General features: G+C 46.6%; 1 protein-coding gene across 1 annotated transcript; it reads right to left on the bottom strand.

Annotated features, from left to right (window-relative positions):
* Positions 1–2036: 2036 nt before the first annotated feature.
* LOC107121270 (60S ribosomal protein L17) lies at positions 2037–9923 on the bottom strand. The gene is made up of 7 exons (XM_015424157.1): positions 9858–9923; positions 8163–8215; positions 7912–7952; positions 6186–6320; positions 4867–4965; positions 2968–3159; positions 2037–2121 (listed from the first exon to the last, which is right to left on the bottom strand). The coding sequence occupies exons 2-7, from the start codon at positions 8200–8202 to the stop codon at positions 2074–2076; spliced, it is 555 nt and encodes a 184-aa protein (XP_015279643.1). The 5' UTR covers positions 8203–8215; positions 9858–9923; the 3' UTR covers positions 2037–2073.
* Between the last annotated feature and the right edge of the window lie 6681 nt (positions 9924–16604).

Genomic DNA, 16604 nt, shown 5'->3' with positions numbered 1-16604 from the left:
TTTCAAAATATCTTCCAGTTCCATTAGGAGCAAGCCAGTTTAATTTCTAGAAGTAGCAGCCAGTCCACTATTTTTATCTGGCTAGAAGCCTTCTTATATTCAAATTGACTGGCAATTGCTTTCTCTCTCATGTAGTTGCTCTCAGGACGGGAGTAGCATCTCCAGGCGACAGAGATAATACAAGATGCAAATGCCTGTAAAACTAACACTTAATCAGAACAAAGTATGAGCACAGTGGCACCTTTAAGACCAACCAAGTTTAATTATGGGTATAAGTTTTTTGTGTGCATGCACACTTCTTCAGATACACGCACACGAAAGCTTATGCCCGGAATTAAACTTCGTTGGTCTTAAAGGTACAACTACACTCAAACCTCGTTCTGTTACTTCAGAACACAGCTACCCACCTGAACAACAGTTAATGACTTGATGTATCACCATTGAACACAATAAAACACGATTGCTGCCTCCCCACCAGAGGAACAGCAGTTTGCCAGTTTGGTGTAGTGGTTAAGTGTGCGGACTCTAATCTGGGAGAACCGGGTTTGATTCCCCACTCCTCCAATTGCACCTGGCTGGATGACTTTGGGCAAGCTGTAGTTCTGGTAAGAGCTGTCCTTGAAGAAGAGCAGTTTCTGTCAAGAGCTCTCAGCCCCACTTACCTCCCAGGGTGTCTGTTGTGGGGAGGGGAAGGGAACAGTTTGTAAACAAGTCTGAGACACCTTTGGGTAGTGAAGGGCAGGGTATAAATCCAATCTCTTCTTGCAAACACAACTTTTAACTTGGAATTCTAATTGCGTTCCGTGGGACTAGCTGCCAGATAAGTGAGCACAAGATTTCAGCTAGTTTAACAGCATTCAAGCGCCCTTAGAAAGTTTGAGAAGCTGAAAAATTGTTCCTGCACACTGGGTGCTGTCAAGTTGCTTCTGACTTATGGTGACCCTGTGAATTAGTGGCCTCCAACACATCCCACCTTTAACAGCCTGACTCAGGTCCTGCAAAACTGAAGGCCGTGGTTTCCTTGACGGAGTCAATCCAACTCATCTTGGGTCTTCCTGCTGCCTTCAACTTCTCCTAGCACGATCATCTTTTCATAATGTGACCAGAATATAGAAGAGATTGGATTTATATCCCGCCCTTCACTACCCAAAGGTGTCTCAGAGCGGCTGACAAACTCCTCTCCCTTCCCCTCCCCACAACAGACACCCTGCGAGGTAGGTGTGGCTGAGAGCTGACAGAAACTGCTCTTTTCAAGGACAGCTCTGACAGAACTATGGCTTGCCCAAGGTCATCCAGCAGCTGCAAGTGGAGGAGTGGGGAATCAAACCCGGTCCTCCCAGATTAGAGTCCGTGCTCCTAACCACTACAACAAACTGGTGCCATTGCTCTCCATTTAGTCCTTTTAGCTTACAGGAAGTGAGATTATCCTGTTTTTGGAGAATATGTATTATGAATATGTAATATGTTGTCACCCAAACAGTCTCTTGTAGCACCTTACAGATTAACCAGTGTTAATCTGTTATTGCTGTATTGTGTATTTTATTGCAGGATTTTAATCTAAATTATTTATCGTATGTTTCCTCCTGTTGTGAGCTGCCCTGAACCCTGCTTGCGGGGAAGGGCAGCCTAAAAATTGAATGAATGAATTGTGGGCTGCAGTCTACTGCAGCTGCATGAAATGTTATCCTCCATGGCAGACTCACATGCATGCAATGGTACACATAAAATAATGGGGAATGGATATGTGATTGAACGCTGCGGACATTAAAAAAATCCAGGAGACAAGTGTGTGATGGTAATTTGGAGGGTACCAACAAAAGCAGGATGCTGTCAAGAGAGAAACCATCAGAGTGGGTGTGGCCCATTGACAAAACATAATGAATTGGCAAGTACATAAACATCTTATTTTCTATAGCAAGCCAGACAAACTCCCAGTCTGTATTGAGACCAAGTCTAATGTCAAATCTGCACATGTATTCTAAAGGATATTGTAAGGCTTTTAACAGCTATGTAAGAAAAAAACAAATACAGTTAACTTGTGTTTTATCTTTATTTGTGAAATGAATATAGTGTTTATTCCCGAGCCATGAGTTTCTGCTTCTTCAGTTTCTTTTGGGATATCTGAAAAATAAAGATAAAATTAATCAAAGTCTACCACAAATACCCACATGTGTTTACTAAAACTTACTACTAACATAATATGGGGGATGGGTCCCATCAATGGCTACTAGCCATGATGACTAAATGGAACCTCCAAATTCAGAGGCAGTCAACCTCTGAATACCAGTGTTGGAAGCCAACATCAGAGGGAGGCCTCCAGGCCACGTTCTTGGCTCTCCAGGGTAACTGGCTGGCCACTGCGTGAGACCGGATGATGGTGTACAATAATCACCGGTCTGATGCAGCAGGGATGCTATTATGTTCATAACCTCCAATATACGACCAAATTAAAAAATCCTACCAGCCTGATGAAATTATTTGAGGACGAGCAATGTCTCTTTTTACTAACAGCCACAGAAAAGTTTGGATAAAAATCAGCACAAATCAAAACAATACTATTTCTCATTGTAAAAACACAATTATAGAAGAGGAGATCGGAGTTATACCCCGCCCTTTGCTCGGAGTCTCAGAGCGGCTTACAAACTCCTCTTCCCTCCCCACAACAGACACCCTGGGAGGTAGGTGGGGCTGAGAGAACTCTTTCAAGAACTGCCCTTTCAAGGACAGCTCTTGACTATGGCCAGCAGCTGCAAGTGGAGGAGTGGGGAATCAAACCCGGTTCTCCCAGATTAAGAGTCCATGCACTTAACCACTACACCAAACTGGCTCCCAGGTAATTCCTTGTGCACCAAAGTTTATTGTTCTTAAATGTTTTTAAAAGTCTTCATATAAAACGAAGAGTTTACAAAAAACGCCACAAGATCTAGTTCACAGACCCAGAATCCGCAGGGCCAAAGAGCATCATACCTTCTTCTTCTGAGCGACCTCTTCTTCTGGCTTGGGGACGATTTGCTCCTTCTCTGTGAGGATCATTTCGATGTGGCAGGGGGAGCTCATATAGGGGTTGATGCGACCGTGAGCCCTGTAGGTTCGCCTGCGCATTTTCGGAGCTTTGTTGACCTGGATGTGCTCGATTACCAGAGAATCCACATCCAGACCCTGGGGGGAGAAGCATTTAAGACAGTCCTCGTTACAAACCCCAGCAATGAAGCAGACATTCTCAAGCAAAGCGAAGACTTTCCAAAAGAAACAAAATAACAACAACAACCCAGACCTGGAAAGTCAAATGTCCCTACAGTACAGAATGCTTAAAATGTGGAATTGCTTATAGATAATTAAAATGTAGAATTCAGTGCCAGAGGGTGTAGTGATGGCCACAGGAATAAACTGCTTGAGACCGGATACTTATCTTCCCTGAATCTATCAATGGCTACTAGCTATGGTGACTAAGGGGAATGTCCACATTCAGAGGCACTAAGCCTCTGAACCCGAGAGCCAGGAGGCAATATCGGGGGAAGGCCTCGGCCTCTCTGCCCTGTTGCTGGCCCTCCGGAGGAACTGGTTGGCCCCTGTGTGTGAGACAGGATGCTGGACTAGATGGACCACTGGTCTGACCCAGCAGGGCTCTTCCTGTTTTAATGAAGGCCTCGGCCTCTATGCCCTGTTGTTGGCCCCTCCAGAGGAACTGGTTGGTCACTGTGTGTGAGGCAGGATGCTGAACTAGATGGACCACTGGTCTGACCCAGCAGGGCTCTTCTTATGTTCTTATGAAGGCCTCGGCCTCTATGCCCTCTTGTTGGCCCTCCAGAGGAACTGGTTGGTCACTGTGTGTGAGGCAGGATGCTGAACTAGATGGACCACTGGTCTGACCCAGCAGGGCTCTTCTGATGTTTTTATTTTCAGCTAGACACCAGAACAGTGGACAAGAACTAGAGTTGTTTCAAAGGCATCCTACCAGAGTTGTCACAAACACCCGAAACACACAACTTGCATGTTGTACCCAAGAAGCCTAAAATCCCTTCCTTGAACTCCGGTTCTACCTCCAGGGTTCGAAGGTTTCCGTGGCACTTTTTTAAAGGTCAACCTCATTAACCCCAGCCCCTTACCCTACAGGGCTCCCGCTCCCCTCCCCTCCCCAAAAGCCTCAGAATGATCCTGCTCATTTTCATGGCTTCAGTTATCACCTTTATGGTACTAAACTCCCAACTGTTTTCTTCACCTATCTTGCTTTCTGTAAGTTTGTCTCATTCCGCAGCCAGCAGAATGGCTTTTTTTCTTTCCAACCCCCCCCCCCCAAGCCCTGCCTTTCACCTCTGAGCCTGCTGCTGAACACCTTCCTCCGCTATTCTGACTGCCTCCCTTCCATCTTCAATGCAGTTCCCATTACATCTTTTTTTAAAAAAAACTGGTGTTTCCAGTTATGGGATATAGGGAGAGGCTGTGGCGCAGTTGAAGAACCTCTGCTTCGCATGCAAAACGGCTCAGGCAGTGTTGCCTTTAAGCTGAGTTAGTGTGAGATAGCTCACAATTTTTTTAGCCTCCAGCTCACAGATTTTTGTCTTAGCTCAGGAAGGACAGCTCCGGAGCCAACTAATTTACGCAGTAGCCAAATTGCTTGCTCACAACTTTAATAGCCAGTAGCTCACAAAGTAGAATTTTTGCTCACAAGACTCCACAGCTTAGAGGGAGCCTTGGTCCCAGGCTCAACCTCTGGCAGCTCTGGTTTAAAAGGACCAGGCAGTATGTGATGAGGGAGACCTCTGCCTGACAGCCTGGAGAGCTCCTGCCCATCTGAGTAAATGACGCTGATCTTGATGGAGCTAATGTCTGATCCAGTAGAAAGAGGCTTCATGTGGCAATTTTTACCTTCAGCTCAGCGTTGCTCTCAGCATTCTTGAGCATGTGCAGGAGGAACTCGGCACTCTTCTTCGGCCAGCGCCCCTGCGTCCAGCCCCACTGCTTGGCCTAGAATGTGAAGAATGTCACACTGAGTTTCCTTTTAAACCAGAAGATGCACGTGGTTTCCATTTCCAGCAGTTGCTCAGAATTGAGATTTCTTTTCACGGTTAATCCAAAGGTGTCCTAAGAAAGTCATCATCGCAACCACAGCTGTGCTACACATCCAAGCGACTTTACAGCTAAAGCAGTTCCTCGAAAATATTTATATCCTGTACATAAGCAACCCCCACACAATATACTCCCCGCTTGTCTTACTCCTGGGATTTTGCAGTGCCTGCAAAGAGACCTCGTTTCAAACACAGTGAAAATAATCTGCTACTGAATTTAGCACTGCAGGGCCCAGATGGACAGGCAGGCAAGGGGGCAGTGACCTGACAGATTAAAGAAAACTTTAAGCTGCTTTATCCCCGTGCCACATGTAGTATACACGCTTCCTGCACTGGGTTGCAATAATCTTACATACTCATTGTGGTTTCAATGTTTAGTGTACCACAATTGATTGTCGGTTTCCTCCCAGTTAATCTGTTATGGGTCTCCTCTGTCCAGCCAACAGTCACGTATCTATCCCCTTCATCCTTCACAGACTTTTTTAAATATATAGTTTATTTATCTATTTTCCATAACAAAAATACAAAAAACAAAATTTTAATATAGATCATGCTTTTGGAGTTCCTTTACACATTTTTTCCCATCTATCTAGTTTCTGCTATCTTTTTTAAAACACATTTTCTTCTTTCCCCAACAATATCATATTTAGTTTATCCATTTCTTTTATTTCCATAATTTTTGTAATCAACTCTTCTCTACCTGGTATTTTATCTGATTTCCAGCATTTAGCTATAAGGATTCTAGAAATAGTGAGTATATACAATGTCACACACAAATCATTATATTTAATCCCTTCTGGCAACATATTAAGCAAATATATTTCTGGTTCTAACTTCAGATCTATTCCTACTATTTCCACTATTAGTTGCTGTATGGGTTTCCAAAATTTAGCCAGCTTCTCACACCTCCACCATATATGAAAATATGAGCCAATATTTTTTTTTTGCACCTCCTGCAGTTCCCTGAAACATTTGTATAACATTTTGCTACTTTGTCTGGTGATCAGTGCCACCTGTAAAACATTTTAAAAATGTTTTCTTTATAGGATGTAGCCCTTAATAGTTTAGTTGATTTCCACATTTTAGCCCATTTCTCCACAGACTTTTATAAAACTGTACCTGAGCACACCTGCCAACCCCACCGTTGTAGCGGCGAAAGGGCACACACTGTTTCTTCAGCGTCACATCTTTTAAGTACTTGGTGGCCTTCCGAATGTGCATTCCCTTGATGGCTTGGGCTGTCTCACGTGTATTCTGAAAAGGGAGGGGGGAAAGGGCAAAACAATGGGCATCATCAGCTGCTTTCTACACATTCTTTGGAGCTAAATAGGCTAAAAACCCTGAAGTCAGTTACTCAGACACACAGAGCTTTGTAGAGTTACCACCAAACCTCGTACAACAACCAAAACTTAACCGGAGAAGTAACTGCTCAGAGCGAACTGGTGTTTTCATGATGAATCTAAAGGTGTCCTAACTCGGTCATCACCGCAGTTACAAAACTCTTCCCCCCCAAGAAGGAAATGACCCGACTGTTCTCCAAAATATTCAGCACGTTTAGTTTTTATTCTTAATGCACAGCCTAAGCCTAATCAGAAGAACTGTCATACAATCCCTGACTTTTCCTGGTCCTGGAATGTTGACTGCGATAAGTTTTATTACAATCACTTCAGCCCATGGAACTGAGAGAGCACTCAGGTGCGACCTAATCTCTTAATAAACCACAGCTGACAAGATCTGGGGCAACTTGGAGACTCTATGGCAGAGGCGTCCAACTCATTTGTTATGAGGGCCGGATCTGACACGTCACTTTGTCCAGCCGGGCCGTGCACGCCATAAAAAGTAATGTTGGGTACCAGAAATATAAACTTTACAAAGGTCAGCAACTGCTAAGCTCCGAGTTGGTGTGTCCTCACGGGCTGGGAGGGGGATGCAGAGCAGGGGTCATTTCGTAGAAAAGGAGCTAGGGGGACTCATTAGCATAACTCATTAGCATATGCCTCACCCCCTGACATCACCGGAAGTGTGTCCTTCCCACAGCCGGCGGCGACCTCCAGCGGGCACCAGCAGGGAGCTCCAGGCCCCGCCCTCCCGCACCTCACCCAGGGGGGTGGCGTCCCCCCCCCCAAATGACCCCTGGTGCAGAGGAACACCCACACGGGCAGACTGGAGACCCAGCAGTGCAGTGCTGGGCAGACGCTCCCATGCCCCAACAGAGGATCATCTGCACTCCCCACCCCCCGTGCAAACACTGATCCCTGCAGCCATCCAGGACAGCATCCCTGGAGCTGCAAGCCGAGTGGAGAGGTATGAATGCAGCTGCAGTGGCTCCCAACTTACCAGTCCCTGAAGGGGTTCTGCTTGACTGCTGTAGACGGGGTTGTCCCACCGTACAGAAGCCACAATTGGAGTGGCTCCACCCCCCCCCCAAAGCAGGCTCCTGTTCCCTCCCTTGCACCAGTTGCTTGCGGGCTGCATAACAGCCCTGGATGGGCCCGTTCCAGCCCACGGGCCTTACGTTTGACACCCCTGCTCTATGGCAATGAAAGGGCCCTGGAAATAAGATTCTACCTTACCAATCTCTTCTTATCTTTTCCTTTTACTTATTACATTGGCAGAACTCAAGAGTTCACAGCAAATTATGTTAAGGGATGACAGTACTGGAAACAGACTAAGTTAACCTTGTACAATACAACAAAAATCAAAGTTAAGCTATAAAAATATATATTCCAGTCACATCCAGTGACTGTGCGTACTGAATACACGACACCAAGCAAAAGGTATGCTGTAGCCACACACTCACACTTTAAGGAGGAAAAAAAAAAAATCAAAGTTAGATTCCACATACCTTGAAGTGGACTCGAAGATTGGAGCCCCTTGACTTGCATGCTGTAAGGGAAAGAAAATGAACACTGAAATCTTAATGCATCCTAAATGTGTTCTTAAACTGCAGGGTTATTTTTTTTGCAGTTGTTTTTATATATGTTCTAATAACACATTGAGTTGTGCAAGGTAGAATGCTCGTTAATAGGCATTTTAAATAAATAACTGTAATTATGTCTAAAGCATTTCAAACATGCACCTGAGAAAGTTACTTACATTTTGTGGGGTTCTCTGGATCAAGCGAGTAGCGGACCATTTTCAGAGCTTAACTAAGAAAAAAATTGGAAAAGTCATGATTCAGATTTGCAACAGAAGGGCAACTGCGTTCTCTCGATTACCTAAGAGACTGCGATATAATTTAAAAGAAAGCTGCTCAGACATCACAGTATTTTCATGAGTTAATCCAAAGGTGTCCTAAGAAAGTCATCATTGCAGCCATAGCTTTTAATCACAAGACTTTCTGCCCCTTAATTCATACACACAGAGAGAAGATAAAGGCAAAAGGCAGACTCAATTCACCATTTCCCAAAACTTTACTTCACTTTCCTAGAGTATAATCCTACATATAGTTACTCCACTCTAAAGTCACTGATTTCAATAGAATAACTGTGTACTGGATTGAACACCTAGTATCACCGTCACAGAGCTAAAGAATTTCACCAACTACTAAAAACAATGTAAACACTCAATTATGATACATTAATACATTTTCTCAGAGGGTAACATCTTAAGAGACCAATATGATTTTCAAGGTATGAGCTTTCAAAAGTCAGTTCCTTTTTATGGCTTCATTAACAAGGCCACAAGTCTAAAAAAAATTCATATTTTCGGGTAGCACAAAGAATCACCGAAGGCAATGTAAATTACAGATTGCTTTAAGAAAACCAACAATAACCAGCCTTTGATAACATCTCACAAACTCACGTTTGTTTGTTAACAGATTTTTAGAAGGCAGCTTTAATTTTGGAAGTACTACTCCTGCCTGGGCCTTATGGATTTTAACCCAGCCCTGTTAAGATTGGCTTTGTTTCAGACTGACCAGATGTTATTAGTTTCAAGAACTACTACTGCCACTGAAGGACCACTCTGAAAAGAACGCAGTCTAATTGACGAGCTTTACATAATATGCAATATGCAGCACTCAGAATTTACAGAAACGATGGGATGAGTAAGGGGGTTCCACTTGCATGCAATGTTCCCTCTAAGCTGTGGAGTCTTGTGTGCAAAAATTCTACTTTGTGAGCAACTGGCATTAAAGCTGTGAGCCAGCGATTTGGCTACTGCAGAAATTAGTTTGCTCTGGAGCCATCCCTTCCTGAGCTAAGACAAAAATCTGTGAGCCGGAGGCTAAAAAACTGTGAGCTAGCTCACACTAACTCAGCTTAGAGGGAACACTGCTTGCATGTATACACCACCTATTCACATACATACGCCTCTTCCAGGGTCCCTTGTTTGGTCTCTAAGATTATCCACATTTGGCCTGGCCATGCAAACGCTGCACTTCGTTTCCACGCCGTAATACGAAAGCCGTCCCAAAGGCATCCCTACCTTTAATGTCTACAAGACCACAAAAAGCTTCGACTCCTTTTCCAGCTTACATTAACATTTCCCATAATGCTTTTTCCTCCCCATCGCTGCCACGCTACTGCTCAAGCCGGCGCTTCGACATCCGGGGCTTTCAGGGCCCCCCCGTTCTTTAGAAGAGCGGCCATTTTCGCCGCTTCCAACCAGGACCTCTCCGTCCGTGCGATTCCCCCGCCTCTCAGCCCCCAATCTCGGAAATGCCGCAGCGAGAGGTCGGTTATCCGTCTCCCCTCTCTATCCAGCATGATCCCCGGGGCCTCCATCGCGGGATGGCGGCGTTCGGTGGCGGATACCAAGCCAGGCCCTGCGCGATCCCATTTAGCTTACCTGAAGACGTTCACTACCGCCGGGAAAAGGAAGGGCAGAGGATTCTGGGAGCATTTCGTGAGACTTCTGAGTCTCGCGAGAGTTCCCGTCTGCCAGAGCGAAAGCGAAGGCGGAAATTTGATTTTATTGGTCAGGGGGCGTGGATCAAGTGCGGGACTGAGAATACAACGAAGGGGCCGTGGGGGGTAGTGGCCGTGGAAGGCAGGGTGTAAAAAGCTGTGGTTTTAAATCATTGTAATGTTACACTTATGGCAGTATTGTTACACTTCTGGCAAGCTAAAGAAGCCTGTCCTATATTTTAACATCTGATAGGGCATGTATAGAGAGAGGGACAGATGAATTGCGTTTTACCAATTTCTTTTCAATCCTTTGCTCAGTCTGATGCTGTGCTAAAAAAGTATGCTTAACATCACTCGGAACATGTGGTGCCACTGACAACAAGTGCTCTGATTCAAGTACTGATCCAGTGGCAAAGTGCTACTTCTGGAAGCCTGCAGATGTTCTGACACTGGAACTAGATGGACCGAGGTGATAACGTTGAGCAACTCTGCCGCAAGTAAAAACTCCAGCCACCAGGTGGTGCTGTTCAATAGGCTTGAAATTTCAACAAGTTATAGCATAGTTAGTAGCAACTATCACCGCTTAAATCCTAGGGGTATTTAGGTATTTAGGTGTGTTCCTCTGAAGCAGCAAAACAAAGTTTGAGTCTAGTGGCACCTTTAACACCGACCAACCAGAGGATTCGAACCCAGATCTTCCAGATCCTATTATGACATTCGAAACACTGTACCCCACTGGTCTTCTAATAAATAACACCGTGTAAATCTGCCCGTTTGTTCTACCAGCTTGAGAACCAGGTTCGATTCCCCACTCCTCCACATGCAGCCAGCTGGGTGACCTCGGGTCAGTCACAAGTTCTCTCAGAGCTGTTCTCTCATGAGCATTTCTCTAGGAGCTCTCTCAGCCTACCTCAAAGGGTGTCTGTTGTGGGGAGAGGAAGGGAAGGTGATTGTAAGCCACTCCGAGTGAAGGGCGGGGTGTAAATCCAACCCTCCTCCTTTGTTCGGAGCCCCGGTTGGCATTCCAGAACGAGGTCAGATTTATACATTATATTTCACTCACAAAATGTAACTCCTGTTGACTTCAGTGGAATTCGACTGACGCAGATGTATTGTAAGCAACATAGCCTTGAGGTTTAGGGACAGCCTTGCACGTGACGTATGTAATATGAGTTAATGATCAATTGCCCCACGTACTATCGAGCAGGTGTTGCGCTTTGCTAGGAATAGCATAGCGGAGGCTTTGTACATACGCATTATTGGTGCACGATGATTCCAATGTCTTTTCTCTCTGTTCCTGTACTGCCCCTCCCTTGTTGAGGTATTTCCCCATTCATAAGAGCAGTAGCTGCTTGCCTTGCTAGGGCGTTCGTATCAGCTGACCACGTCTCTTCTGTTTTCTCGATGTTGACTGTAGCACAGCAACCTGATGCTTTTGCAAGATGTATGAACTGAGACATCCTGGCTTAATCCTGGTTTGTTCTCCTTGGAAGGCAAGCCAGAATATCCCTGGGGTCTTGGGGGAGGGAGGGGGATGACGGTGACCAGGGGTCATTTCATAGAAAAAGAGGTGCAGGAGCTCATTAGCATAACTTATTTGCATGTGCCACCACCACCCCACATCACCGGAAGTGTGTCAGAAGGCAACACCCACCGCTCAGGCTCCACTGGACTGTTTTGGACTGCTAGCTATTGGGGGGGGGGAACGTGCAGATCTGTCCTCGCAGAGGAGGGAGAGCTTGTAGCTGAATAAGAATTGGTCTTAAAGGTGCCACTGGACTGTTTTGGAGGGGGGGGCTGTGCAGCTTACCTGGCTGCTTCTTGCTCTGACTGAGGGCTGCTGGGAGCAGGGGGTGGGGCTTGTTGCATGTGCCCGCCCCCTGGGCTCTTTACTGCCGGAGCTCCGCTCCTGTGCGCTCCTGCAGGAAATGACCCCTGACGGTGACGAAACCAGCATTCGTCAAAACACAGTTTCAGCGATCACCCAAGATCCGGTTTTACAAGCTAGCCATGGTCCGAATACACCACAGTTTTGCAATATGTCTGACCCAAGCCACCGGGCTGGTTCCCGTGCACTGATTGTGCATATTGCTTGACTTGCACCGGGGAACATACGGAACGGCCCCTCTGGAAATCATGGTGATTGAGGTGACGGGAAAGTTCTGTTCGCAGCACTGGAACTGTTCATTCACAAGTCAGGTTGCCAGCTCTGGGGTGGAAAATCCCAAGCCACACTAGGGTTTGCCAGAGGTCAACCATGACTTCCAGGCATACACACGAACACACAAAATACTCACAAAAATAAAATGAAAAAGAATGCTTGCAAGGGAAGTAAAGGTACCGTGCATATTGTAATCAGCCTGATTAAAGCAGAGGGGAAATGGGGGCAGAAAATTAGCATCTGTAATGACATTTATTTATTTATTGTATTTCTACCCCGCCCTCCCCACGAATGGGCTCAGGGCGGCTTACAGAAAGGGCACCATGTGCCAATATAAAACAGTAAAACACATAAAACAACCATTATCAGAATAAAGTGCTCAGCGGTATTATTGAGCAATCAGAGCAAGATGGTAGCCTGTAGATGAAGCTCCGAGCCCGATTCGGCGGGACGGTCAGTTGGAGCCCTGAGGCTCGATTTTATAATGGGCCAATAACCCATGTTCCCATCAGTTAGTTGGTGGTGGTGGTGGCGGCGGCGGCTCCTAATTAAAAGCCTGGTGGAAGAGCCCTGCGGAAGAGAACCCTTTGTCTCTATTCAGCCGGGGGGGGGGGGGGTCCATTGTTCTGAACTTGTGAATGAACACCAGTTCAGCGATCTCACATTGTACTTTCCCCTTGTAGCTTCTCTGTTTGAGAACTGAAGCTCTTAGTTCAGCAATGGAATGACCTAGAAGATGTTTAAAACGTTCTCCCACTGGTTTTTGAGTGTTGCGGTTTTTAATGTCGGATTTATGTCCATTTATCCTTTTGGCGGGAACTGTCCTGTTTATCCGATGTAAAGAGTGGAAGGGCATTGCTGACATTTGATTAATGTTGGAAGATGAACAAATGAATGAACCTGGGATGGGACGGCTGGTGTAGTTAGGTCCAGTGATTGTGTTCTCAGAGTGGATATGGGGACAGAGTCGGCCTCTTGGTCCTAGTGCCCATGTCCATGTTAGGAAGGATATTGCAGTGGTTGAGAAGTCATTTAAGGTTAGAACGCTATCTGTGGGCAAGAAAATGTTTGCATCCCAATGCCTGTGAGAGGGGAGTATCATCATCCAGCATATGTTGTAGGCCATATGTGATGTGTTGAAGAAGTTTGAACTGAGAGTGTTACCTTTCAAGCTTCCCAGGAACTGGGGTTGCCACCCCCCTGATGGGGGCGGGGTTCCCCCCACTTTTGGGGGGCCCAATGGACCCCAAAGAGCCTGTCGTGCCTGGTGTGGGACACTCTAGCACGTGGCTAAGAATTCTATGGTGACCATAGAGTTTTTGGCCAAATGCTAGAGTGTCCCCTGCACGACCTGCTCAGTGTGCCAGAAGATCCGGGAGCAGCTGGAGCGCCCTCCTGCAGCCAAGAAAGACCTGGCAACGCTACCAGGAACTGATAGCCATGCCAAGTCCATGTTGGGGAATTGCTGGAGGTTTGGGGGGGTTGAGCCTGTGGAGGTTGGGTTTGGAGAGGGGAGGGGCCTCAGGGAGATAGGGCAGCACAGAGATCTCCCTCCAAAGCAGCCGTTTTCTCCAAAACCGATTTCTGTAGCCTGGAGATGAGTTGTAACTCCGAGGGGACCTCCAGACCCCACCTGGAAGTTGCCAACCTTACCTTTGCCCCACGGCACAGGCATTTGCCCCCTACCCCTGGCCCATGGAGGCCCTCTTTGTTCGGCCACCTTATACTTCTGAAGTGCCATCCGATTGTTTGTAATTATTTACACGTTGCAAGCACTCCGTTCTATTTCATTCTGAGCACAGTATTTTTGGGACAGTTCATAATCATGACTCCGATTTCATTATGGAGGTGTGCGCTGAAATGCTTGAAGGGCCCATCTCCCATTGCAGTTCTGGCGAAGACAGAGCATGCCCCGCAGATCCGGAATCTGTTAACAGCTTGCTATGGTCCAATAATTATTAATGTACTACGGTAAACGACAGCCCATTTCTCTGTTTTTCTTCGATGCTTTCTTCTTAGACAATTATGCAGTGCATATTTTGCTGTCATCCTAAGGAGTCTGTTATTTGTTGTACGGGAAGACCATCTTCTCCCTTTCCCTTTTTTCCTTAGTCCGTCAGCTTTGCCCACAATATTTCCTCATCTATCCCACTTGGGCTGGTGAAGGTGATTGATATTTTTCATCATCCGGATTTCCCATACATTTTGAACTCGGGACCCCTTCGACATTTACAGGATCTGCAGAGCTTCCCAGCTGTCCCCTGGCAGCCGCCACTGCCGTGTGAACACACTGAATTTTTGCACGCACCTAATGAACACATGGGGGCCGTGGTGGCTCAGAGGTTAAGAAGCTGAGCTGCAGACCGGAAGGTCGGAAGTTCGGAAGTTTGAGACCCGAGTGCAGCGTTACGGAGTGAGCTCCCGTCTCTGGCCCCAGCTCCTGCCAACCTAGCAGTCCGAAAGCAAGAAATTGCAAGTAGATAAATAGGTGGGCAGGTAACAGCGTTCCGTGCGCCTCGGCGTTCACGTGACCACAGAAATGTCTTCAGAGAGCGCTGGCTCTTCGGCTTGGAAACGGAGATGAGCACTGCCCCCTAAAGTCAGATTCGACTGGCTTTTGAGCGAGGGAAACCATTACCTTTAATGAACACACTGACGGTTGTTATAAACGCCGAAAAGTAGCAGAGACTCTGTTTAAGTATGTGCAGAGTATTTACAGTTTATTCACACTGGACACTGGAATATATACACAGTCCTTTCTGAGTCAAACTCACAATTCACTCCGACAAGGTGCTTCGCAGACAAGCGATCCCACAAAGGAGATGTGTAGTACTGTACAGTTCTCAATATATATGTACGTGGACCAATCAGGTTGCAGCAATTTACATTTAGCTGACTCATGGTGATTATGGCGGAGTCTGATGCAATCGGCCGGTCACCTGACCCCTGACTGTCACTTCTAGATCAGACAGATCTAATACTGCTGCTCATGGCTGACTGACAGCTTGCCAGTACTATATCATATACTGACACACACAAAGCTGCCTCACCCCTGGTCTATCAAGGTCAGCATTGTCCGCTCAGACTGGCAGCTGCTCTCCAGCATCTCAGACTGAGGCCTCTCACATCTCCTCTTACCCGATCCTCTTGCTGGAGACTGAACCTGGAGTGCCAAGCAGATGCTCTCCCATTGAGGTCTTCCACATCACCTACCACCTGATCCACTCCGAGACGACGAGTAAAGGGTGGGGTATAAATCCAGTCTCCTCCTCCTTCTCCTCCTCCTCTTCTTCTTCTTCAGATGCACGCCAAGCAGATGCTCTACCTTTGAGCATACAGTCCTTCCCCCATTGTACGAGGCTGCATTGAGCAGGGCACTAATCCAGTTCTGGCACAACAAGAGGATGATGTCGTGCATCTCAGGACTCCCTGCTAAAACCAGGAAGCCAGAGAATGAAGCTCATACCCTACAAAAAATATTGTTAGTCTTTAAGATGCTACTGGACTCTTTTTTCTACCACTACAGACAGACTAACACGTCATCCCCTCCCCACCTTGTTCTATCTCCCCACAACAGGCACCTTGTGAGGCAGGTGGGGCTGAGGGAGTCCTGAGAGAATCGTGACTGGTCCAAGGTCTCCCAGCAGGCCTCATGTCTCTCAGAGTGGCTGACAATCGCCTCCCCTTCCTCTCCCCACAACAGGCACCTTGTGAGGCAGGTGGGGCTGAGAGAGTCCTGAGAGGACTGGGACTGGCCCAGGGTCACCCAGCAGGCCTCCTGTGTCTCAAGGCAGCTTCCAATCGCCTTCCCTTCCTCTCCCCACAACAGGCACCTTGTGAGGCAGGTGGGGCTAAGAGAGTCCTGAGAGGACTGGGACTGGCCCAAGGTCAACCAGCAGGCCTCCTGTGTCTCAGTGTGGCTGACAATCGCCTTCCCTTCCTCTCCCACAACAGGCACCTCGTGAGGCACGCGGGGCTGAGAGAGTCCCGAGAAGACTGGGACTGGCCCAAGGTCACCCAGCAGGCCTCATATGGAGGAGGAATGGAGAATCAAATCCGGTTCTCCAGATTAGAGTCCATTGCTCTTAACCACTGGCTCTCACTGGAAGGTGTACAGTAACACAAGGGGTACAGCAATAAGGAGCAATAAGTAATGGAAAATTGCTGCAAACGTGCATACAAATTGATGACAATAACATAAGCACTAAACTTGTGATGCTCTGATGTTGTTTTAATTCTTGTTTCCAGCAAGTTTACCTTTGATACTGTATGCTGTGAGCCACTGAGGAAGCATTTTGGTAAGATTTACATGGGTCTTATTATGCACTGAGATGTATGTTCTTAAAAATGACTACTACAAGATATTGAGATTTTATAAACTGTTTTATTGTAGGATTTAGAATTTCCATTTTGTGAAGAGTAATATATGAAGACCGTGGAAGATTGTATGTTAAGTCCTTGCATTACTATACACTTTACCAGAATTGTTAGTCCCTTTATCTTAGAAAAGATATTGATTCACTGTTA

The sequence above is a fragment of the Gekko japonicus genome, unplaced genomic scaffold (assembly GCF_001447785.1).
Source record: "Gekko japonicus isolate JY-2015 unplaced genomic scaffold, Gekko_japonicus_V1.1 scaffold1349, whole genome shotgun sequence".
In the NCBI taxonomy this organism is placed as follows: Eukaryota; Metazoa; Chordata; class Lepidosauria; order Squamata; family Gekkonidae; genus Gekko; species Gekko japonicus.
Note: the sequence above shows the minus strand (reverse complement) of the source record. Positions and strands in the feature narration are given on the sequence as shown.

Bases quoted from the DNA above. Each gene is read 5' to 3' on its own strand.
- LOC107121270 (XM_015424157.1), bottom strand. From the start codon at position 8,202: ATGGTCCGCTACTCGCTTGATCCAGAGAACCCCACAAAAT. The intron at 7,953-8,162 runs GTAAGTAACTTT...TTTCCCTTACAG, and splicing joins TCCAGAGAACCCCACAAAAT to CATGCAAGTCAAGGGGCTCC. The intron at 6,321-7,911 runs GTATGTGGAATC...CTCCCTTTTCAG, and splicing joins ATCTTCGAGTCCACTTCAAG to AATACACGTGAGACAGCCCA.